A 25,473-nucleotide genomic window follows, 5' to 3' on the forward strand; every position below is an offset into this window, starting at 1 on the left:
GTTGTCCCGCAGTCAGCCCGAGTTCCAAAGTCTTGGGCCGGTGTCAGTTGCTGTCGCTTCTTCCCTGACATCAGTGCGACAGGGGTAGAAAAGAGGCAGCCGACGCAATTTTCTTCAGTTTTTCTTGCCCCAGATGTCAGGTGCCCCCAAATGGGAAGGCAATACATAACCCTAAGTAAATTACATAAATAGAAAACAATAGCTACAGCTGTAAGCAAATACACCATATAGAAATACATCTTAGAGATTGTATAAACAGGGAGCTATAGATAAAACCCAGGTAAGAAGAGAGGAAGGTGGGAGGGTAACCAGGACTGCAGCAGTGTGAACACTCGAACATCTATATTTATGGTAAGTACAAAACTGTACTATGTTCATCATGTTACACTGCTGCAGTCATCACACTTGGGTTGAATCCCAAAACTAAGGCTGGGCAGTTGGTACTAAACAGGGTTTGGAGAAGCTAGTAGGCCCTGCAAAACTGCAGTGGCAAAGCCAGCTCTGATTTTTGAGTATAGAGGTAAGTGGTAGTGCTTGGTGAAGGTGTGCACTGAACTTCAAGTTGCAGCTTCCAAAATATCCTTGGTTGGTACCCCTCTGAGAAAGCCTGCTGATGTTGCTGTAGCCCTGGTGGAATGAGGCCTAATGTTACCAGGTACAGGTTTCCCATGGTGTGTGTAGCAGAAACGGATACAATGTCCTATCCATTTTGAAATGGTCTGTTTTGATATAGGCTTTCCTTGAGATCCTGCATCATAGAATACAAAGAGCTGATCAGATTTTCTGAAAACCTTTGTTTTATCCAAGTAGAAACATAATTGCCTGTGAATATCCAAAGAGTGTAGGAGCCTTTCCCTTTTACTCTGGGGGTTTGGATAAAAGGTGGGTAAATTAATGGTTTGGTTTAGAGCCACACTGGATACTACCTTTGGCATAAAGGAAGGGTTGGTTCGTAAAGACACTCTGTCTTGATGAAAAATGATGAAAGGCTCCACTGCCATTAGGGCCTGTAGCTCTGAGACTCTTCGTGCTGAAGTTATTGCTAGCAGAAGGGCAGTTTTCATGAAAAAAAATTGTAAATCAGCTGAAAAAGCTGGCTCGAAGGGCGGTAGTGTAAGTTTTTCCAAAACAAAATTGAGGTCCCAAGTTGGTGTTGGTGCTCTTTGGGGCGGTCTTATGTTCTTAGCCACTCTGAGGTACTGTCTTAATAATGGATGTAAAAAAAATAGGAGGATCTGTGTTGTAATGAGCTGAAATAGCTGAAGCGTGGATCTTTATAGATGAAAAGGAAAGGCCTTTGTGCAACATCTCAGTTAAATATTGCAGAATCTGAGGAATATTTGGGACAAGAGGATTTTGATCTTTAGCCTGGTTCCAGGCGCAGAATCTTTTCCATTTGTCTGAGTAGGTTTTCCTGGTGCTGGGTCTCCTGGCCTCCAGAATGACATCTGTAGAGAGAAGTGTTGACTGGTTGTTTAGATAATCTGCCATGCAGCCAGATTTAAAGTCTTGAGCTGGCTGTGTAGAATCTGATTGTTTTGCTGAGTCAGCAGGTGAGGAATTTGAGGTAAAATCCATGGTGGGCCTTGAGCCATGTTCCTTAATATTGGATACCAGTGTTGGCGTGGCCAGTCTGGAGCAATGAGTATCATTTGTGGCCTCTCTAATCTGGCTTTTAGCAGCACCTTTGCCAGAAGAGGCAGTGGAGGAAAGGCATACACTGTTTGTGTTTTCCAACTGAATGAGAGGGTGTCCACTTTCTAAGCTAGTGTGTGGTATGTCCTTCTGCAAAACTTTCGCAGTTGGTAGTTTTGGGGGTAGGCAAACAGATCTATGTTTGGGCTCCCCCATTTTTGAGTTATCATTGTGAACACTTGTGGGTCTAGTTTCCACTCGTGAGGATCCATGATATTTCTGCTTAGTTCGTCTGCCAATGTATTTTTCTTTCCTGGCAGGAATTGTGCTTGTAGTTGAACTTGGTAGGTCAGTGCTGTGTTCCACAAGGTCATTGCTTGCCTGCACAGGGGGTGGGAATGTGTGCCCTCTTGTTTGTTAATGTACCACCTCACTGTGGTGCTGTCCGTCTTTATTAGAAGTTGTCCTGGATGTAGGAGGTCCTTGAAAGCTGTTAGGGCATTTTGTACAGCTAGCATCTCTGTTTGATTGATGTGGAGATGCATTTGATCTGCAGACCATTTGCCCTGAATACACTGTCCTGCCATGTGTGCTCCCCAGACGTAATCCGAAGCATCTGTTGTCATTGTTTGCCTGGCTGTGGGCAAGGTGAAAGGCTGACCCTTGTTGAGGTGACATGCCTGAGCCCACCATAGAAACTCCTGTTGAAGGCAGGGAATTAGTGGTATTACTGTTTCCAAGCTGTGGCTGTGATGAGTCCATACGCTTTTCAGGTACCATTGTAATTTCCTCATATGCAGTTTGGCATATGGTATTAGTAGTATGCAAGATGCCATGAATCCCAAGGCCTGCAGAATTTTTCTTGCAGGGAGTTGGGTCTTTGCCATCATTTTGAAGTATTGAGTCAGTTGTCCTTGCTTGTCTGGCATGAGATAAGCCATCTGGGCAGTTGTATTTAAGCTGGCACCCAGGAATATTATGTTTTGTGAGGGCACTAGTTTTGACTTCTTTTCATTTACTGTGTACCCTAGGCAACTTAGTAGGTTTTTTACAAACGCCAGATGTTTTAAAAGAATGTCCTTGCTGTCTGCTTGAATAAGGCAGTCGTCCAGGTATGGATATATTTGGATTCCTCTTTGTCTGAAGTATGCAATTACTGGTGCTAGGCATTTTGTGAAGACCCTGGGCGCAGTAGATAAGCCAAAGAGCAGTGCAGAGAATTGGTAATGAGTTGTACCTGCTATAAATCAGAGGTATCTTCTGCAATTTTGTCTGATAGGGACATGCAGGTATGCCTCCTTGAGGTCCAACGGGAGGGAAGAAGTTGCTGTAGTGTGAGCATCTTGAATTTGGGTACTTCCAGGTATGTGTTTAGAATTGAAAGGTCCAGAATGGGTCTCCAGGCTTTGCCCTTTCGGGGAACCAGAAAGAGTCTCGAGTAAAATCCTTGTCCATGCTCCTGTGTAGGAACCTGTTGAATGGCTCTCATGTCCATGACTGCTGTAATTTGTTTTTGAGCCTCTGCCCATTGATTTGATGGCAGGTTTGGCATTCCTTTTAACCTTGGTAAAGTGTGAAAGTGGAACCTGTATCCTTGAGTTGCAATATTTAGGACCCATTTGTCTTTTGTGATGATGTGCCAATTGTCTGCAAAAAGTGCAAGTTTTCCTCCCAAGGGAGCTGCCAAAAGTGATTTGCTTGGCAGTCTGAGGGGTAAGTCATTGTGATTGTCTTCTGATAGTTTGAGAACTGTCTTCTCCTCCTTTCTGGGTTGTGGCACCCCATTGTCATGGCTTATAAGAGCCTTGTGGTTGACCTCTGCCCCTTAGGCATCTGTATTTGCCCTTCTGTGGTCTGTCAGAAGTTGGAAAGGACCAGTTTTTGGTTGGCCAATTTCTGCTGAAATGAGGGGGTTGAACCTGTAAAAAATCCTTGACAGTCTGCATAGATTTTGCCTTATCCTCCATTTTCTTTAAAACTTCTTCTGCTTTCACACCAAATAAAACATGCTGCTGTAAGGGTGCATCCAATAACTTTGCTTTAACATGATCAGGTAAAGTTTGTTCTTTTAACCAAGCATACCTACGAATGACAGACCTAGACATCTAAGATGTATAAAAAAAAATCTGAACTAAAAACAGAAAAAAAATCTTTCTTACACAGAATGATTTATGTACAGCATAGCTTTTTTGCATACAAAGACTGTGAAATGGACAAGAGCTTTTTTTTTTAAAAAACTTGGGGTAATGCGATAACTTTTTCAGGCATAGCCAGGTGACATTTTAGGAATGGATAAAAACCGTTTTAACAAACAGTAAAATACTGTTGAGAAAAGCAGTTACAACCAAAACGTGGAAACAGGATCAGCTGAACAGTGATATTCAAGACTTTATACCAAATCAAAACAGTCCTTGAACCAAATAAGGAATCAGATGCAAAAAAGTACAGTTTTGTACCTACCATAAATGTAGATGTTTGAGTGTTCACACTGCTGCAGTCATTACACTTGGGTTATCCTGCCATCAGGCGGTCCCGTTGTCGGCCAGAGTTCCAAAGTCTTGGTCCGGCGTCGGTCACTGTCGCTTCTTCCCTGACGTCAGTGCGCCAGGGGTATATAAGATGCATCCGACGCCATTTTCTTCAGTTTTTCTTGCCCCAGATGTCAGGTGCCCCCAAGTAGGTAGGCAATACATATTGCTAGTAAAAAATACACATAGAAAATAAAAACAATACCTTCAGTTACAAGCAAATACACCTCAAAGGTTGTATAGGAGAGAAAGGTATAGATAAGTCCAGCTAGTTCAGAGGGGAAAGAGGGAGAGTAACCTGGACTGCAGCAGTGTGAACACTCGAACATCTACATTTATGGTAGGTACAAAACTGTACTATGTTCATCGTGTTACACTGCTGCAGTCATTACACTTGGGTAGAATCCCAAAGCTAAGGTTGGGTGGCTGGTCTACAAAGAGTTAGGATTGGCTATGAGGCCCTGCAGTGGCAAATCCTGCTCTGGATTTAGAGTAAAGAGGCAAGTGGTAATGCTTGGAAAAGGTGTGCACTGAACTCCAAGTTGCAGCCTCCAAATTTCCTTGGTAGGTACTCCTCTGAGAAAGGCTGTTGAAGTGGCTGTTGCCCTGGTGGAATGTGGCCTGATGTTATTAGGGACTGATTTTCCATGCTGTGTGTAGCAGTAATGAATACAGTGTCCTATCCATTTGGATATAGCCTGTTTTGAGATAGCCTTGCCCTGTGATCTTGCAGCATATGCTACAAACAGTTGCTCAGTTTTCCTGAAAGCTTTTGTTTTGTCCAAGTAGAAGCGTAGCTGCCTGTGTATGTCCAAAGAGTGCAGAAGTGTCTCCCCTTTATTCTGGGGGTTTGGATAAAAAGTTGGCAAAGGGATGGTTTGGTTAAGAGCCACACTAGATACCACCTTTGGCATAAAGGTAGGGTTTGTCCTTAAAGAAACCCTGTCCTGATGAAAAATTATAAAAGGTTCCACTGCCATTAATGCCTGTAGCTCTGAGACTCTTCGTGCTGAAGTTACTGCCAGGAGCACAGCTGTTTTCCATGATAACAATTTTAGATCGGCTGTATTGGCTGGCTCAAAAGGTGGCAGGGTCAGTTTTTCCAAAACGAAATTGAGGTCCCAAGTTGGTGTTGGTGCTCTCCGGGGTGGTCTTATGTTTTCAGCCCCTCTGAGGTACTGCTTTAGCAAGGGGTGAGAGAATAAATGCTGAGTAAGCTTTCCTGGTGCTAGGCCTCCTGGCCTCCAAAATGACATCCATAACAACTTTAGAGAGAGGTGTTGCCTGTTTGACTAATGAATCTGCCATGCAGCCAGGTTTAGGGTTTTGAGCTGACCGTGCAGGATCTGATTGTTTTGTTGAGTCAGAAGGTCTGGAATTTTTGGCAAAATCCATGGTGGGCCTTGAGCTAAGTTCTTTAAGACTGGGTACCAGTGCTGGTGTGGCCAGTCTGGAGCAATCAGGATCATCTGTGTTTTTTCTTGTCTGGCTTTTAGGAGTACCTTTGAGAGGAGAGGCAGTGGTGGGAAGGCATAAACTTTTAGGCTTTTCCAGCTGACGGAGAGAGCATCCACTTTCCATGCTTGTGTGTGATAAGGCCTTGTGCAGAATTTTTGTAGTTGGCAATTCAGTGGGGAGGTAAAAAGATCTATGTCTGGGCATCCCCATTTTTGCGTTACCATGCTGAAGCTTTGTGGATTCAATTTCCATTCGTGAGGGTCCATGATATTTCTGCTGAGATCGTCTACCAGAGTATTTTTCTTTCCTGGCAGGAATTGTGCTTGCAGATGAACTTGATAAGTTAGAGCTGTGTTCAACAAGGTCATGGCTTGCCTGCATAGGGGATAAGAATGAATGCCCCCTTGCTTGTTTATGTACCACATTACTGTGGTGTTGTCTGTCTAATAATAATTGTCCTGGATGCAGAAGGTCCTTGAAAGCTGTTAGGGCATAACAGCCAACATCTCTTTTTGATTGATGTGAAGATGCATCTGGTCTGTGGTCCACTGGCCCTGAATGCATTTTCCTGCCATGTGTGCTCCCCAGGCATAATCCGAAGCATCTGTTGTTAGAGTCTGCCTGGCTGTGGGTAGGGTAAAAGGCTGACCCTTGTTTAGGTGACATGCCTGTGCCCACCATCGAAACTCCTGTTGTAGGCAGGGAATCATTGGTATTACTGCTTCTAAACTGTGAGAGTGTTGAGTCCAAACACTTTTTAGGTACCACTGTAATTTCCTCATGTGCAGTCGGGCATGCGGTATTAGTAGTATGCAGGATGCCATGAATCCCAGGGCCTGCAGAATTTTTCTTGCAGGGAGATGGGACTTTTTTGCCAGTAATTGAAAATATTAAGTTAGTTGAACTTGTTTGTCTGGCATGAGATAAGCCATCTGGGCCATTGTATTTAAGCTAGCACCCAGGAATATAATCTGTTGTGAGGGCACTAGTTTTGACTTCTTTTCATTTACTGTGTACCCTAGAGAAATTAGCAACCTTTTTACAAACGCCAGATGCTGTAGAAGGATGTCCTTTGTCTCTGCTTGAATGAGGCAGTCATCCAGGTATGGATATATTTGAATTCCTTTGTCTGCAAAATGCAATTACTGCTGCCACGCACTTTGTAAAGACCCTGGGCGCAGTAGATCAGCCAAATGGCAGTGCAGAGAATTGGTAGTGCATTGTACCAACTTTGAATCTGAGGTATCTTCTGCAATTTTGTCTGATAGGGACATGCAGGTATGCCTCTTTGAGGTCCAGAGTAACAAGCTAAGCCTTCTTGCCCAGCATGGGTAGAAGCTGCTGTAATGTCAACATTTTGAATTTCGGAATATCCAGGTAAGTATTTAGAATTGAAAGGTCTAGTATGGGCCTCCAGGCCTTGTCCTTTCTGGGGAACAGGAAGAGTCTTGAGTAAAATCCTTGCCCTTGTTCCTGTTGTGGTACTTTTTGAATGGCTCTCATGTCCATGAGGGCTGAAATTTGTTTTTGTGCCTCTGCCCATTGATTTTGTGGCAGGTCTGGCATTCCTTTTAGCCTTGGTAAAGTATGAAAGTGGAACCTGTAACTTTGAGACACAATATTCAGAACCCATTTGTCTTTGGTGATTGTTTGCCAGTTTTGAGAAAAAAGTGCTAGTTTTCCCCCTAAAGGGGCTGCCAAAAGGGAAGTGCTTGGCGTACGAAGGGGGAAGTCATTGGGACTGTTTCCTGTAAGGTTGAGACTTGTCCTCACCTCCTTTTGGGGTTGAGGTGCCCCACTGTCGTCTGTTAGAGCCTTGGGGTTGAGATCTGCCTCTTGGGCGTCTGTATCTGCCTCTCTGTGGCCTGTCTGACACTGGAAAGGACCAATTCTTTGTTGGCCAATTTCTGCTAAATCGAGGTGGCTGTACCTGTAAGAAATCCTTGACTGTTTGCATAGATTTAGCTTTACCCTCCATTTTCTTTAACACCTCTTCTGCCTTAACACCAAACAAGGTATCATGCTGTAAAGGAGCATCCAATAATTTTGCCTTAACATGATCAGGTAAACTCTGTTCTATTAACCAAGCATGTCTTCGAATCACAGAACCTGTAACTGCGGCTCTACAAGTGGCCTCTAAAGAATCAAAACCACATTGCAGAGTATGTTTTCCGACCTGTTCAACTGCATGCAATAAATCCTGCATTTCTTTACAGTCAGGAGCTTCTGAGCTTGCAAGCATTTTCTGTTTTAACTGAGCCATTAAATATTGTTGGTACTTAAGCATGTGAAACTGGCAATTTAAGGCCCTTATTGCTAAAGTTGCAGAAGTGTAAACTTTCCTCCCCCATCTATCCAAAGCTCTCGAATCTCTGTCAGAGGGTACTGGATTTTTTGCAATGGCAGCCTTAACCCCTTTTGGACCCTGGGAAATAGTTTCTGGATCAGCAGAAGGGTTTTTATAAAGAAACATGTGAGAGTCAGGGACTCTATAATACCTATCTGGCTTAGCTGGTGCAGGGAGCAAAGAATCAGGAGATAAGCTGGATTCAGAGAACACATCATCCACAATATCTAGCACAGGCGGAATAGCCAGGGGCCTGTGCTGAGGCAATAAAAGGAAATCCCTGAGCCTTTTCTTGGATTCTGAGTAATCCTGACTTTCCCAATGGAAATGCTCCCTCATGGTATGTAAAGTTTCCCCAAAAGAATAAACCTCAGGAGGAGAGGCTGAAGGGATAGATTCTTCAGCATCAGAGTCCTCATAGGGGGTAGAAAGTATCCCTGGTCTGAAGAGGAATCAGAGGAAATGGAAACCTGATCAGAGGAATCATAGTCAGTATCCTGCCTAGGCCTTTTCTCAGGAGGGGGATGGGAACCCCTGATTAGAGTAATGAGGTCTTCGGCCATTTTAAGCATCTGTTTCTTAGGCATGGAGGACTGTCCAGGAGAATGCTGTACTTGCTTCTTTGTCTTTAATGGTACTTTTGTCTTGGCTGTTGCTTTAATGGTAAGTTGTGAAGGTCTGAAAACACCCTCAGAAGCCGATGCCTGCTCAGCGGCTCAGGACCCATCTGAAGGATTCGTTTCCGTAGGCCCAATACCTTGAGTTTCCAGAGGCCTAGTTGTCTCCACGTGGGAGTCGGAGGTGGCCTGTGGCTCTGAGGTAGCGGGTGTCAAGGGCTGCGAAAGCACCTCACTGAGAACTGGCGACTGGCCTAGAAGAGGTTTTGTCGTCGGTTTTGGACCTCTGATGCCTGTCTTTATCCTTGTCTTTGTGTTTTTTTGGATTTGCGGTCGCCGGTTGATCCGATGGCATAGTATAATTGAATCTTCGGCCAAAGTAGTGTAAAGCAAAATCAAAACGTCTTTTTATAGTGCGTTTGTTAAATCTAGCACAAAACCGACAACTAGTGATGTCGTGATCAGGGTCTAGGCATGGAATACAGTAAGAGTGGAAGTCCTTATGAGGTATTTGCTTCCCACAAGAAATACAATTATTAACGTTTTCTGACATCGGTCTGAGGCAAGAAAAAAGTTTCCCCAACTAGCTTTATTGAAGACTTCGGATCTGAAATTCGACTTCGAAAATCTCAGGAGTCAGCCGACCGGCACTTGCGAACTGCTTCTGCTTTGGGCACCGCGTGGCAAGAAAGACTGAAGAAAATGGCGTCTGATGCATCTTATATACCCCTGGTGCACTGAAGTCAGGGAAGAAGTGACAGCAACCGACGCCAGACCAAGACTTCGGAACTCTGGCCGACTACGGGACCGCCTGACGGCAGGATAACCCAAGTATAATAATTGCAGCAGTGTAACACGATGAACATCCAGAGAATACAAGAATAAGAAAAATAATCTGGATCCACAAAGCAGTGAAAATCAATATGTCCTTTATTGTAGTAAGGTAAGTGCATTCTCGGAATAACATCTGCTTCATCAGACCAACAAAGATAGAATAACAGTTACATTTTTAAACACTAAAACATCCAATCAAAAATCAGATAAAATGTGCATCATAGCTAAAAGCCATGTGATAAAATACATCTGTAGAATATATAGATCTTTAAAAAAATTGAATAAAAACAGACTAAATGAACAAGATGTACTTAAAAATGGTAATGAATACAATAGTAAAAAATAATAAAAGATGGACTATTGAAATATATATGATAAAATATTAAAAGAGGAATTCAATGCTTTAATGGTCGTGCTTTAAGGAAGGGTTTCAGGGAAAATCTGTTGTTTAAACCAGGAGGTTTATCAGCTTGAAAGCACAAAATCCACATATTTACCTATGTTTGCATATGCCTGCGCCAGCTTGTCATGAATCTCTCCTATAACTTTGTGGGTTGCTGACAAGAACCCCACACTTTTCTGTAGACATCTCAAAAGTAGCTGGATGGCCTGATCTGCAAAACAAGAAATCAATATATTTGACAGATTTAGCTTTGTTTTACATGCATTAGAGTGTGACCTGCAGTATTTAGTGTCAGCTAAAAAAAAACCATGAAAATTACAGTGTCCCGAAGACTAGCCATATACCTCAGAAGATAAATACAGAGACATCTCTCTTTACTACAAGATAATCATTTAGAATATGATACATACCTGCTTCAAAAATGAAAAGTAAATCAGTAGTGCTGAACAAACTAAGGTGAATTTTGAAATACAATAAATATAACTTAAGCTCCAACAGTCCTACAAGCTCTTGCTTACTGCCACAATAGTTAATGATCCATAACAAACGTTAGATTTTGATGGTAGATAAACACATGGTCCACCTAATCTTGCCATTACTGCATAATCTGTAGGCTGTACTTTGTTAATATTTTAATCCTCCATCTCATTTTCAGGATGAATTCTGCCCATCTCATGACTCTTGAACTTGGTCATTAATTTTAGCCCTACATCAGAAAGGCTACGACTATCACTCACCAAACCTCTACCCCTGCTATGAAATTACACTTCCTCACATTACCCTACCAACTTCATTGTGTCTTCTCATTCACATGATTGCTTTATGAAAGACTGTACCCTGCCTCAATGGAATCCATCATGTTTCCACTTTTGCTTCCCTTCCTTCTTTGAGACTATACTAATTAAACTCTTTCAATCACTATTCAACACGATGCAAGTTACACTAGTTTCCTAGCTCACAGGTCTATGTATTCACATAGTCAAAATTCTGCACCCCCCAAATGAATTCCACAAAGAAAGGCAGTTTGGCCAACTACCAGGATTCCTAGAAACTTACAACATGGAATATGTGAACTGAGTGACTGATAAATTTAGCTAGATGGCTAACCTCAGCTAGCAAACAAAGCCTGGCTAGTGACCGAATCTGAATAACTGCAGTCACACTACTGAAACAGTACTGTACCACTTACAGGAACAGTGGTGAGCCTGAGAGTAACACACAGCAGGTAAAGACACAACTGGTGGACACAAGTGACAGAAATATGTACATTATCCATACAGTACCAAGATGATGGACTGTCTTTCACTTTCATGACGTTACAGTTATGATGTCTCTACAACTGCAAACAGGACTCTTGAGGAAATCTTAAGAAAAGCCCAAGAAGACAGATAAGAATGCCTCATTTTCTAAAGATTATACTTCTTAATGTACAACCTTGTAGTCATTCAGCCCTCCTTGTTGCTTTGCAGACAATTTATTTTTTCGTTTGTTGACCAGGTTAGTCCCACTAGGCTAGTGGCCTCTTTTCATGTGAGACTTGGCTTGGTATTTATGCTACTACGGAAAATTTGGCCAGGGCATTGGGGAACTTCCCCCACTCTTTGGTTCTGCTAGATGGTGCCAGATGGCTTTTACAGCAGCAAGGAAGTGGCCTAAGGGAACCAGCAGCATGGAGGAGGAGAGTTTGTGAGTGGACAGTGAGAATTTGGAGAAAAATTGTTCAGTGTGTGAAGCTTCAGAATGTAAACAAAGATTCCTGTGTGGTGAATGTTACAAATCAGCAGTGTTTAGCTGTCTCCTTGGAGAAAGAAGTGCACAAGTATGTGGAAGTGGTGGAGAAAACAGAACCGGACTCAGGAGGGCTTGTAGATTGTTCTGTTAAAAATAATTGAGCAAGATGACCCAGGTGATAGTTCTGCTGTTTCATGGGGTGAAATGGCTGATAACACTTTTGGAAGTGCATAGGATGTGGAAAAGGAATCAGGTGAAGTGGCAGCACAGAATGCAGCAGTAAAATCTTCTACAGCAACGACAGAACGTTAAAGAGGAAAGCAGCAAAAAACCAAGAAGGGGTCTAGTTTTCTAGCAGCAGATAATGGAAACCCTAAAGCATATGCAGCAGTGACAGGAGGCAAGAAAGGAGAGCAACAACAAACTTAGTAAAAATGTTTTTTTAAAAGGAAGAGATGACCACCTGTGAGAATAAGAACAAAAAAATGACACTGTAATAGACAGATATTATTATGTATGGGACAATTTGATAATTGTTCTGGGTTTTAAACTCAAGAAATTCAGTCATTTGTACATATTGGGACAAAGACTTTTTGTGACTTAACATCTGAAATTGATGGAACGATGATAAAATCTCTGGAACTATGCAACAAAAAGAAGGACATTTATCTGTGGAACAATTATTTGTTTTCTGGTAGTAACTTAAATGTTACAAAAATGTTACTTTCACAGTTTACAACTGATGAACTAGAAGACAACGATGTTAAAAGAAAATGCACGCACAGTATGTGCAAAACTGATGATAACATTCTGAAAGTTAGAGATTAGAGAAACTTATGGAATGGAGGGTGAAGGTTATAAAAACTGAAATGTGAAAACAACATGGTGAAACACTTGACAAGTGTTACTTTTGTAGCTGGTCATAGAGGGACATTAAGATAGGCTTGCCAGCCTAAATCATCTTTCATTTGTTGGGACTTTTCTCATTTAATTAATGAGTTTGACAATGTACAATGTAACTAGTGTGGGGAGAAAGGACATACTGCAAGAAAGTGTGTGCCTGAATGCCAGTTGTATTAAAAAAGGACACATTTGGATGAGTTTTCAAGAGCAAACAGTAAATAATGAAGAAGAAGGGGAAAGGGAAGAAAACGTACATGAGAAAGGACAACAAGACGCTGGGGGAGAGGGTGAACTAAGGGAATAAGAAGGTGTAGAAGAAGAAAATATGGATGGGAAAAAAGAGGCAATAGAGTGCATGTAGGATACTAATACATTTTTTTAAGTTCTAGCCAGTGTAGCAAGGACAGAGCAAGAGCTATTCAATTGGGGAAAGAGCAAAAATTAGAAAACGAAAATTTAAAAATATTTCCCCCAACTTAAAGAGAAGGAAGAGAAATAATTTTAGAGCACTTTCAGTAAATGTGAGCAGTATTATTAACACTGTAAGAAAGATAGGGATACCAGAACAGTGTGCTAAATGTGATGTGGATATTATTCTGCTAGAAGATGTAAGATTCCTGACAAGTGAAGAGAATGTAAACAAAACAAATTGTGGGGTGGAAATACAGTATAGAACTTAGGAAGTACATGTTATTCTAGAGTGGCTGTGTTGTGTAACAAAAAGTACAGTTTTGTACCTACCATAAATGTAGATGTTCGAGTGCTCATACAGCTGCAGTCATTACAGATGGGTTTTCCTGCCGTCAGGCAGGTCCTCGGTCGGCCAAATTCCAAAGTCTAGGTCCGGCGTCTGTTGTCATCGCTTCTTCCCTGACATCAGCACGGCAGGGGTATAAAAGAGGCAGCAGACGCCATTTTCTTCAGTTTTTCTTGCCCCAGATGTCAGGTGCCCCCAGAAGGGGGGAAAAACATAATGTTATGCAAACATGCAATATAGATAAATCAAAAAACAGTAGTTGCAAGCAAATACACCATAAAAAAATACCCCAAATAGCTTGTATGATAGAGGTGATTGTCATAAGGCCTGTCCTAAGAGGGGACGGAGGGGGGTAACCTGGACTGCAGCTGTATGAGCACTCGAACATCTACATTTATGGTAGGTACAAAACTGTACTATGTTCATCGTGCATACAGCTGCAGTCATTACAGATGGGTAGAATCCCAAAGCTAAGTAAGGGTGGTAGGCACTAAGTGGAACTAGGAGGAGCGAGGATGCCCTACAGGACTGCTGTGGCAAAGCCCGCTCTAGATTTTGAGTATAGTGGAAGGTGGTAGTGCTTGGAGAAAGTGTGGACTGAGCTCCAAGTAGCTGCTTCCAAAATGTCCTTGGTAGGGACCCCCCCTGAGGAAAGCTGCAGAGGTAGCTGTGGCCCTGGTGGAGTGGGATCTGATGTATGCAGACACAGATTTTCCACGAAATGAATAATAAAAGCGTATGCAGTGGGCTATCCATTTTGAAATTGTCTGTTTGGAAATAGCCTTTCCTTGAGCACCTGTAGCATAGGACACAAAGAGTTGCTCAGATTTCCTGAATGGCTTTGTTCTGTCCAAGTAATAACGAAGTTGTCTATGAATGTCCAAGGAATGTAGCAGTCTCTCCCCTTTGTTCTGTGGATTTGGATAAAAGGTAGGTAAGTGGATAGTCTGATTCAAAGCTACATTGGATACTACCTTTGGCATGAAGGTAGATTTGGTTCGTAAGGAAACTCTGTCCTGATGGAAAATGATGAATGGTTGCACAGCCATGAGGGCCTGCAGATCCGAAACCCTACGTGCTGAGGTGATATCATGGAAAACAGCCTTCCTACTGGCTAAGTATTGTAGCTCTGCTGAAGAAGCCGGCTCAAAGGGAGGCAGGGTCAGCTTTTCCAATACGAAGTTTAGGTCCCACGCTGGAACTGGTGGTTTCCTTGGGGGTTTTATATTTTTTGCCCCTCTGAGGAACTGCCTTAATAGAAGATGTGAGAATAAGGGAGGGTCTGTGTTGTATTGTGCAGAAATGGCTGAAGCGTGGATCTTGATGGAGGAGAAGGAAAGGCCACTGTTCAACATCTCAGCTAGGTACTGTAAAATTTGAGGTATATTTAATTACCCAAGGATTCTGGCCCTTTTCTTGATTCCAGGAACAAAATCATTTCCATTTGGCGGAGTAGGCTTTTCTAGTAGAAGGTCTTCTGGCCTCCAAAATGACATCCTGCACCTCCTTGGAGAGGAGAGTCTGTTGGGAAGTTAAGGTATTCTCCATGCAGCTAGATTTAGGGTTTTGAGCTGGCTGTGAAGGGTTTTGTAGTTGTGCTGGGACAACAGAAGAGGTACTAGAGGTAGAATCCATGGTGGGGAATGTGTCAGGCTCTTTAGGAGTGGATACCAGTGTTGTCGTGGCCAGTCTGGAGCAATTAGAATCATTTGTGGCCTCTCTGCTCTAGCTTTTAACAGAACTTTGGGCAGTAGAGGGAGAGGCGGGAAGGCATAAACTGTCAATGTTGTCCAATTGAAAGAGAGTGCGTCCACTTTCCAGGCCTGTGGATGATAGGTCCTTGAACAAAATTTTTCCAACTGGTAATTTCTGTGGGTAGCAAATAGATCTATGTCTGGCTGTCCCCATGCCAGAGTGATCTTTGAGAAAACTTGAGGATGCAACTTCCATTCATGTGGATCTGTCATATTTCTGCTTGGGTTGTCTGCCAGAGTGTTTTCCTTTCCTGGCAGGAATCGTGTCTGTAGTTGAATTTGCAATTCCAGTGCTGTGTTCTATAGGGTCATGGCTTGCCTGCACAGGGGACAGGAATGAGTTCTCCCTTGTTTATTTATGTACCACATGACTGTGGTGTTGTCTGTCCTTATCAATAGCTGGCCTGGATGCAGTAGGTCTTTGAAGGTCATAAGAGCATTTTGTACGATTAGCATCTCCTTCTGGTTGATGTGTAGGTGCCTCTCTTTTTGGGACCATTTTCCCTGAATGCACTGATCTTCCATGTGTGCTCCCCAGGCATAGTCTGAGGCGTCCGTTGTGATGATTTGAGTTGCTTGAGGTACACAGAAAGGGAGACCTGTGTTTCTTTGGCATGCTTGAGCCCACCACAAAAATTCCTTTTGAAGGCATGGAATGAGTGGTATAATTGTTTCCAAGCTGTGGCTGTGTTGTGACCATAAGTTTTTTTAGGTACCATTGTAGTTTCCTCATATGCAGCTTTGCACATGGGATTAGTAGGATGCAAGATGCCATGAATCCCAGAGCCTGCAGGACTTTCCTTGCAGTTAATCTGGTGAAAGTTGCCATTTTGCTGAAGTACTGAGACAGTTGCCCTTGTTTGTCTGGCGTGAGGTAGGCCATCTGGGTGGTTGTATTTAAGGTGGCACCCAGGAAAATTATCTGTTGAGAAGGTATTAGTCTTGATTTCTTTTTGTTCACTGTGTATCCCAGGTAGTTTAACAGTTTTATTACAAACGCCAGATGCTGCAGTAGAATGTCCTTGCTGTCCGCTTGGATCAGGCAGTCGTCCAGATATGGGTATATTTGTATTCCTTGTAGTCTGCAGAAGGCAATTACTGATGCCAGGCATTTCGTAAACACTCTGGGTGCAGAAAATAAGCCAAAGGGCAATGCAGAGAATTGGTAATGGGTTGAACCTGCAAGAAATCTGAGGTATCTTCTGCAATCTTGTCTGATAGGGACATGCAAGTATGCCTCCTTGAGGTCCAATGTTACCAGCCAAGACTCCTTGCCCAGCATGGGAAGAAGCTGCTGTAATGTGAGCATCTTGAATTTTGGCACCTGTAGATATGTGTTTAGGATGGATAGGTCTAAGATAGGTCTCCAATCTTTGTCTTTCCCTGGTACCAGGAATAGTCTGGAATAAAAACCTTGACCTTGTTCTTTTGCAGGTACCTCTTGAATCGCTTTCATATCCATGAGAGCGGAAATTTGTCTTTGCGCCTCTGCCCTTTGATTTTGTGGCAGGTTTGGCATGCTTCTCATTTTTGGTAGAGTGTGAAAGTGGAACCTGTAGCCTCTGTCTATAATGTCCAGAATTCATTTGTCTTTTGTAACAATATGCCAGTTTTTTTAAAATAATGCCAGTTTTCTGCCCAACGGTGCTGCCATTAAAGCTTTGCTTGGCAGGCATAGGGGGAAGTCATTGTGTCTGTTTTCTAAATGACTGTGATCTATCTTCTCCACCTCTTGGGGTTGGTACTTGCCACTGTCTTGCTCGGTAAGATCCTTGAGGTTGTCCTCTACCCCTTGGGTGTCTGTATCTGCCCCTTTGAGGTCTGTCCGTGGCTGGAAAGGACCAATTTTTTGAAGGCCAGTTTCTGCTGAAACGTGGAGGTTGTACCTGCAGAAAATCTTTCACTGTTTGCATAGATTTTGCCTTTTCCTCCATTTTCTTTAGTACCTCCTCAGCTTTAACACCAAACAATACATCTTTTTGAAGTGGTGCATCTAATAACTTTGCTTTGACAGGATTTGGTAAGGTTTGCTCTTTGAGCCAAGCATGTCTACGTATAACAGACCCCATGACAGCAGCTCTACATGAGGCCTCTAAAGCATCAAAACCACACTGCAAGGTATGTTTACCCACTTGCTCTGCACCATGCAACAAATCCTGCAACTCTTTCAAAGCTGGTTGTTCTGTTTGTGTCATTTTGCTTTTCAACTGAGATAACAAAAACTGTTGGTACTTTAACATATGGAATTGACAGTTTAATGCCCTCATGGTTAAACTGGCAGATGTATACACCTTTTCCCCCACCTTTCTAATGCTCTGGAATCTCTCTCTGAAGGTAAAGGTTTTTTTGCAGTAGAGGCCTTTATTCCCTTGGGACCCTGAGAAATAGTTTCTGGGTCAGCAGTATGGCTTTTATAAAGGAACTGGTGAGAATCAGGGACCCGGTAATACCTGTCTGGTTTAACAGGGGCTGGAGGTAAAGAATCTGGATTAAGGCTGGCTTCAGTGTAGACATCATCCAAAATATCTAAAACAGGAGGGATAGCCAGGGGCCTATGCTGGGGGAGCAGTAGAAATTCCCTGAGCCTTTTCTTGGAATCTGAGTAATATTGGCCTTCCCACTGAAAGTGTTCCCTCAAAGTATGCAGGGTTTCCCCAAAAGAATAATCCTCAGGGGGGAGACCGAGGGAATAGACTCCTCAACATCAGAGTCTTCGAAAGGGGAATAGGCAAAATCCTGGTCCTCAGAATGTTCTGAGGTAATAGAAGCCTGGTCTGAGGAAGGGTAGTCTTCCCCCAATCTAGGTCTTTTGTCAGAGGGGGGTTGAGAACCCCTGATGAGTGTTATCAAATCCTCAGCCATTTTTAGCATCTGCTTTTTAGGCATGGGGCCTAGAGATGAGGTCTGAGGACCCTGTTTTTTAGTTTTCATGGCTGCTTTAGATTTAGTGAAGGATTTGATAGAGAAAGTGGAAGGCCTGAAGACGCCTTCAGACATGGTAGGCCTAACTAAATCTTGAGTTTCCCCACCAAGAGTGGCATCGGTATCAGCAGTAGGAATGGAGACCGCGGAGCCTGCGACCTCGGGTACTGAAGTCACCGGTAAAATAGTTTCATCGGTATTCAGGGGCTGCGTAGGCGCCTCGTTGAGAACCGGAGTACCGGTAGTCGGCCTAAGCGTGGTCTCCGTACTCAGTGCGGACGTCGGATGACGGTCCTTATCTTTGCGTCTTTTGCCTAAAACTGGTGTCAGTGTATCCGACGACATGGTATAATTAAATTTTTTGCCAAAATAATGATTTGCGAACTCCGCCCGACGCTTAATAGTGCGTTTGTTGAACCTAGCACAAAAATGGCAGGCCGAGACATCGTGGTCTGGGCCTAAGCAAGGTATACAGAAAGAGTAGAAATCCTTATGCGGTATATGCTTCCCACAAGAATTATTAACTTTGTCTGACATCAGTCTGAGCAAGAAAAGTTTCCCCAATGGGGTACTTAGCTTTAAAGAAGACGTCGGCTGAAATACTTTCATAAATCTCAGGAGCTGGCCGACCGGCACTTGCGAACTGCTTCTGCTTCGGGCACCGCGCGGCAAGAAAGACTGAAGAAAATGGCGTTGGCTGACTCTTTTATACCCCTGCCGCGCTGACGTCAGGGAAGAAGCGACGACAACCAACGCCGGACCTAGACTTTGGAATTTGGCCGACCGAGGACCCACCTGACGGCAGAAAAACCCATCTGTAATGACTGCAGCTGTATGCACGATGAACATCAGTGAAAATACTAGATGTAATGTTGGTAAGGATGGAAAGTTAACTGCTGTGGACATGAAATGGAGAGAACATGTTTAGAGAATTATAGCATTATATGCATATATAGCTAGCAAGGAAAGAGAGAATTTGTTTCATCAGATATTAGACTATGGTGGTTAACATAAAAGGTATAAGCGCAGATGATATTAATTGTGATCTAATGGGAAAATGTAAAAAGAAATGGAAAGATATTAAAAATACATTAAGTGATAAAAGTGGTACATTAGCTGTGTGAAACAAAAGTAAATGGATTTAAAGAAGGGATGCATTTGGATAGGAAACTGATTGTTTTGTAGTACAGGAAGGCTTGCGTGTAGCAGAAGGTGATACAATTGTAACAGGCTTTTCAGACCATTTAGCTATATGGATGAAGGTAATGGAAGCAAGCATATATTAAAACAGGAAATGGAATAAAAAGAATAAATGAGAAATTATGGGATATAATTGGAGAGTGGGAAGTACTGCAGTTATGGAAGGATCATATAACCATGACGTACTTTTATAAAAACTGCCCTGAATGGTGGATTGGGTTCAAAAAGAAGTAAGAACATTGTTTTTTTTTTTCCAATGGCAAGAAGAGAAAGTGAAGTATGGGAAAATGTATAGAAATGTATTAAAGAATAATACAAGAAAGTATTATGATATGGATAAAGAAATGTATTAAAGAATAATACAAGAAATATTATGATATGGATAAAGAAATCTATTAAAGAATAATACAAGAAAGTATTATGATATATAGATAAAGAAAGGATATTAATATAATGAGGGAAAGGAAAAATATAAAATCAGAGGTAAGAAGAACACAATAGTAAATTCTGAGGATTGTAGTACAGCATTTGGAAAATATGCATAAGAGTAAAAAGAAGGAAAATAAGAGAATGGAAAGTAAAAAAAAAAAAAAAAAAATCCAGAACAAGTTAAGGAAAATTTTGAAAAAGAAATTACTATTAGTGAAGTACTTAGGAAAGTAAATGTTGACTCAGTATCATACCCAGATGGTAAACAGTACGAGATGTATAAGAAATTAATGGACTGACAAATATATTTTTTTTCGTGTACTGAATGAATGGTTGAAGGAAGGGTTTATTTATGAAGGGCTATTGTAGTGGGATATCAACATTTAAATGGAAGAAAAATGAGAAGAATGAAATAAAAAAATTAGAGATCCATCACAATAAACAACAGATTATAACTTTTTTATGAGAATAATACAAAAGAAAATGGAAGGAAGGATAAGTGAGATCAGGAAAGAAAGTATATATGGCATAAAAAGGGAAGGGATGTCAAGAATTGTTATTGGTTGTGAGAGAAATTGTGGATGGCATTATAAGAAAAAGGGAAGATGTGAAACTTATGCTAGGTGATACTAAGGCATTTGACACAAAAAGCCAGGATGCCCTGTGGGATGCTATGGAGAAGTATGGAATAAGTAATAGAATTGGGAGAGTTTGTATATCAGTGAGTTTATATGAGGTTTATCGAATTACTGTATCATCAAGCCCTGGTATGTCAAGACGAGAACAATGAAATGTAAAATCATTGCAAAACCAAGTATCACAATCCACATCCTCGAACAGAAGACACCTTAGTAACACACAATCACTGCCATACTGCCTCTGCCTGTCTTCTGTTTGACGGATTGCGATACTTGGGTTTTGCAATGATTTTACATTTCGGTGTTCTTGTCTCGATGTTCCAGGGTTCGACGATATGGTAATTCGATAAACTCATATAAATCCATGCCAGTATATAATAATAAGTGTGAGAGTGTTAGTGAATGGGTGTCTGTGTAAAGAAATATGCACAAAGTTTGGTATAAGACAAGGATGTCTCATGAGCGCAATATTGTTTGCATTGGTAATGAATGTGATACTAAGTGAAGTAGCTTATAAAATGAATGATGCCAGATATGAGATGCAAAAGGAGGTGGTGATTCCATTTGTTTTGGCTTATGCAGATGATACAGTGGTAGTTGCTAAGAACAAAATATGGATGAGTGAGATTTTGGTTCACCTAAATGGATGTTTAAGGGAAATGGGAATGACCTTGAATAAAGATAAGAGTTTGAGTGATGTGGTGAAAATTAGGGATGTATATTTTTCAATGAATGAAGTGCCTTTGCTAGGAATAAAATTTGGGAAAATTATGTAGTTATGATGCAAAGGGAGGGTTTGATAAAAGAAATGAAAAAAATATGTCTTATGTGGAAGACATATATTAACATTCAAGAAAAAAGGCTTATATGGTGAATTTTGTATAAACAGGAAAACAGCATCTATATCAAATGTTTATATGATCCCAGAAAAATATGAAAAGGAAATTATGCAACTGGAGTTTTTTTTCATACAGTGTTCATGATTAAACCCGGTGAAAAGAGGTGTGTTGTGCACAACTGAAGATGAAGGTGGACTGGGGTTATTAAATCCAGTTGTTTATTCCACTTCTTTAAACTCGTAGTGAGTACTAAAGTAGGTAAAGGAAGACAATGAGAAACTAATAGTGAGAATGTTTAAATATACGTACAAAAGTTCTGGCAGATAATGAGAATAAGAAAAATGAGAAAAAGAATAAGTAAATGAAGAAATTAAAAACTATCAAGAAAAAATACTAATATGAAAAATAAAAATTGATGATATAGAGGAAGATAGAAGGATATGGTATAATAATGTGATGAAACAATATTATTATGTAAATCTATGGGAAACGGAAGAAATTATTAAAACCATTAAAGTAAGGAAAAAGGGGTGCACTAAGATAACAGTGTCAGGATTTCCTATGGAGACTGGTAACAAACAAGTTACCAATAAAGGGAGATATGCCATGTAAAAAGAAAGTTGAAAGAGTGTATTTATTTTTGGGGGAGGAAGCGACAACAGGGCATGTTTTTTTGAAATGTAAACAAGTGGAAAAACTCCAGAAAAAGATGGGTGAAGATTTTTTTTCAGAATATTAATGACATAATCAATATAGATATTATAAGAACAAGAAGAAAGAGTATACGAGAAGGGTAGATAAAATTTTATTTTACATAATGTGGGTTACTTAGAATGAAAGATTGAGTGAACTTTTGTTTAATGGGATAAGGATTTTGTCAGATTTGCAAAAAATTAGATTACTGTTGTGCTGGAAGGAGTGGGGATCAACTATGGAAGAACAACAACGGGGACGTTATAAGAAAAATTATCTTTTTCTTTTTTCGACTTTTCCCAGTTAGGGGTCGCCACAGCGGATCACCCGTCTGTTTATGATTGGCAGTTGAGTTTTATGGTGTCGAGTTGCCAGCCCAGCGCCCAAGCTTCTACAGAAGGCACGTACACGCGCACACACACACCTAGGGCCAATTTAGAGTGTCTAATCCACCTACTTTGGGATGTGGGAGGAAACCGGAGCACCCAGAGGAAACCCACGCGACCACAGGGAGGACATGCAGACTCTGCACAGAAGGCACCCCAGCTGAGGATCGAACCAGCGAATTCTTGCTGTGAGGTGGCAACGCTAACCGCTACACCACTGCAGCCACCCTGTTAATAAGTTATAAGAAAAATGATAAAAAGTAAAAAATAGATTTTTATTTTATATATATATATATATATATATATATATATTAGAGAGAGAGAGATGTGCTCTAAATATGTACATTTTGTAAATCTGTAAATAATGTTTTTTGCGTTGTGTTAAATAAAGGACCCTACTCTTTTTGATAGATGTCTTGGGATCTTTTACATCGATCTGAGCTTCCACCAACTGAAGCAGATGGGCCTTGGTTTAAAGTCTCATCCACATGGCAACACACTCAGGAGTGCCCCTCCCCATTATGTTGCACGGCAATGCCAGCAATCCATCCACCTTGTTTGGGAATGGAATCCACAGCCTGCTGTACCAAAGGTGAGTGTGCAAACTGCTGCACTATTGACACTGCACACATGCAAATCATCACAGCAATGCAGGCCTGCATCTATTTGGATTACCAGCCCCAGTGAAGTTAAAGACACGAGTTCTGCACAAGTTGCTCAACAATTTCTTGAAGCACATGATATAAAGCACCCTACCATTACCTACACTGTACACTGGACAGCACTTCTGACAATGCCGTATTGCATGCTATTCAACTAAGGCCCTTCTCCATATCTTCAAACATCATTCTATACTGCTAGTACACCTTTCTTAGCCAGATTATTTGTCCCTAATGGAGAATGATTTCCAGCTTCCTACCTTTTGCAGCCTGTCTTCCAGTTCTCAGAATTCACTCAGAGCTTTCATAATGGCCCCCAGCATGCACATTTCCCCCTACCACTTCCTTTACATAGCTCTACCAACCAATTAAAGAACTCTCCTATAAAAGACACTGCTCTTCCCTTCATGGGCTGCTACCACCATACTGTGGTACTCCACAACGAAGAGTCTCACTACCCTCCTTGGTCTTAGGAGGGTACAACTGTTCCAAGACATTATAAAAATTGTAGATAAGTACATTTAAATTGCTGCATTTCTCTTGCACTTCTCTCAGCCTCCTAGAACCTGGTGTGTTCCAGACAGTCTTTTATAGCACTTTCAGCACTACCAATGGTAACTTTACAGGTACCTGGGTAAGACAGCCTACCCCTGGATTTTGGCCAGCTCTGCCTGAACATAGGCCATCTGAGACATGCCTACAGATGGAAAAGCATCTGCATCCTCCTGAAGGCTTTCCTGAAAGCTGTTGCTCCATAACCACTGCAGTGAACCTGCCCCAGTATCACTTACAAATGTCTGTCTTTTGCCTGCAGTCTATCAGCCCTCTAGAGGGTAACAGATGGCACAGTTACAAGAATAAACAGTATGCTTTTTCTATCTGCCAACAAGTAGCAAACTCCTGTTAAGGTCTGCTCCCGCAAAACTGAAGCAGGATTTAGATAGATGAGGACTGAGAAAGAAGGGAGGAGGATTATTCCATTGAATGCAACAGATGGCAACAAAAGAATATCAATAGATGCAACAGACAAGTATCTCTATAACCAATGTCTCAGCAAGGAAGAAGGTACCATGACATATGTCAAATGCTAAGAAAGTTTTCAAAACAGGAACCCAAAATTTACAATGCAAGAATTAAGTCAGAGGAAACAAAGTAGGATGAAAGCACAAATTCATAAATGTAGCAGCAAAAACATAACACTGCCAGTATGATGTGCACTCTTTCCTTAAGACAAATGTTTCATCTTATGGCCCTTCCTACAGCTTTTAATATGTTGAATATTTAATAGTAAGCAAGCTTAAAGATGTTCTAGAGTTAGGCAGCAAAGATTTGTTCTACCCATTTACAAATCTGTGGATCAAGTAATAATCACAGTGACTTATTTTTAATACAATATAGTGAGTTATACATTCCTTTTCAACCTTAGCAGTGATGTACCCTGACATAAAAGGCAAATTATCCATGAAGTATCAAGCACAATGGCAGACAACTGTGCCCTTTTAATGTATTTACTACTGAAAGTGCAAATAAGATAAATAAGGGGAGAATTTTCAGCACAAAACACAATCATGCAAGTGTGTTTTTATTTATTTACTGGATTGGTGATTAGGGAGCTCAGAAGGCCCCAAATAAAACTCCAACTGAGAATGACAGCTCACATACAATTAAAGCTGTAAGGTCAAGCACCAAACTCAGTACAAAAGTAAGAGCCAAGATGAACTCCTGAGTTACAACTCCCTTTCAGTACTGCAAGACCCAATACAAGTCAAAAGAAAGAAAAGAGAAACACAAAACATATACTTAAAATGTAAATTAGTGTTTCAAGAAGCTAGAAAGTCACATAATGTAAGCAAATTGTAGTTCAAAGTGAACAGTTCTCCAGAATTGTGAGGGGATGCAGATATTGGTAGACATACAATTAAGAGATGTATACAAGATCCTATGTACTGGTAATTTCTATTGTTTCAAGATGTAGAAAAGGGTTGATATAATTACCCTTGTTCATGAGGAATCATTTCATTGCTTGTGGGGGCATAAAGTGGAATATGTTTTTAATCTAAAGTCTAATGTAATGTTTTGTCAGCAGAAATGAAATGAGAATCTAATTGCCTCTAGGCTGCCACAAAAGAAGAGAACTGATGACTTGAAGTGTATGTAGATGTTTGAGATGGGTCTTAGTATTGTCCTGCTCTGGCTTGTCATAGCATGGAAGACCTTGGTGAATATCTTTAAAAGGTTTGGCTCTGCTTGTATATTTTTCATTTGTCTAACTAATTAGATTCAGTAACTCTTTATTAAGATACAACTAAGATATTTAGTTATAGTTCAGATTTTTCTTTACATACTCTGTGAAATAACTGTTATTTTGATATTGCTCTATATATATTTAATCGGTAACTGTACTATTTTCTCTATTAAGTAAACTTTATTTATTTCCTTTATCTCCTACATTTGATCTTTATTGTATATGTATTACTGTGACTTATTATCTGAGAAGAGGATTATCATTATTTACCACTGTAGGTTAACAAGCTGTGGCTCCTATCTTTAGCTAGATCATGGGAACCTACTTCTAGTGAAAAATATTAATTTGTACATTTATGATTGACTACAAAAAGAGCAGCAGGTAGCTGGTGGTCTCCGGCCATATCCAGAGTGATGGCAGTGCTACTATGCCAGGAAGAAATTCTGCCAGACTTCTCTAGGAATCTTTGCATGTGTGCATGTGTATAAAAATAAC

At 41.2% G+C, this 25,473-nt stretch overlaps 1 protein-coding gene across 1 annotated transcript in view; it reads right to left on the reverse strand.

The window, feature by feature from the left end:
* SMYD4 (SET and MYND domain containing 4) overlaps window positions 1-25,473 on the reverse strand; it is a 192,738-nt gene that overhangs the window by 28,976 nt on the left and 138,289 nt on the right. The window contains exon 8 of the mRNA XM_044054369.1: window positions 9,917-10,033. Within this exon, the coding sequence (XP_043910304.1) occupies window positions 9,917-10,033 (117 nt within the window). The remainder of the gene's footprint in view (window positions 1-9,916; window positions 10,034-25,473) is intronic.

This window comes from Protopterus annectens, chromosome 13.part0 (assembly GCF_019279795.1).
Source record: "Protopterus annectens isolate FY-2018-M chromosome 13.part0, PAN1.0, whole genome shotgun sequence".
In the NCBI taxonomy this organism is placed as follows: domain Eukaryota; kingdom Metazoa; phylum Chordata; order Ceratodontiformes; family Protopteridae; genus Protopterus; species Protopterus annectens.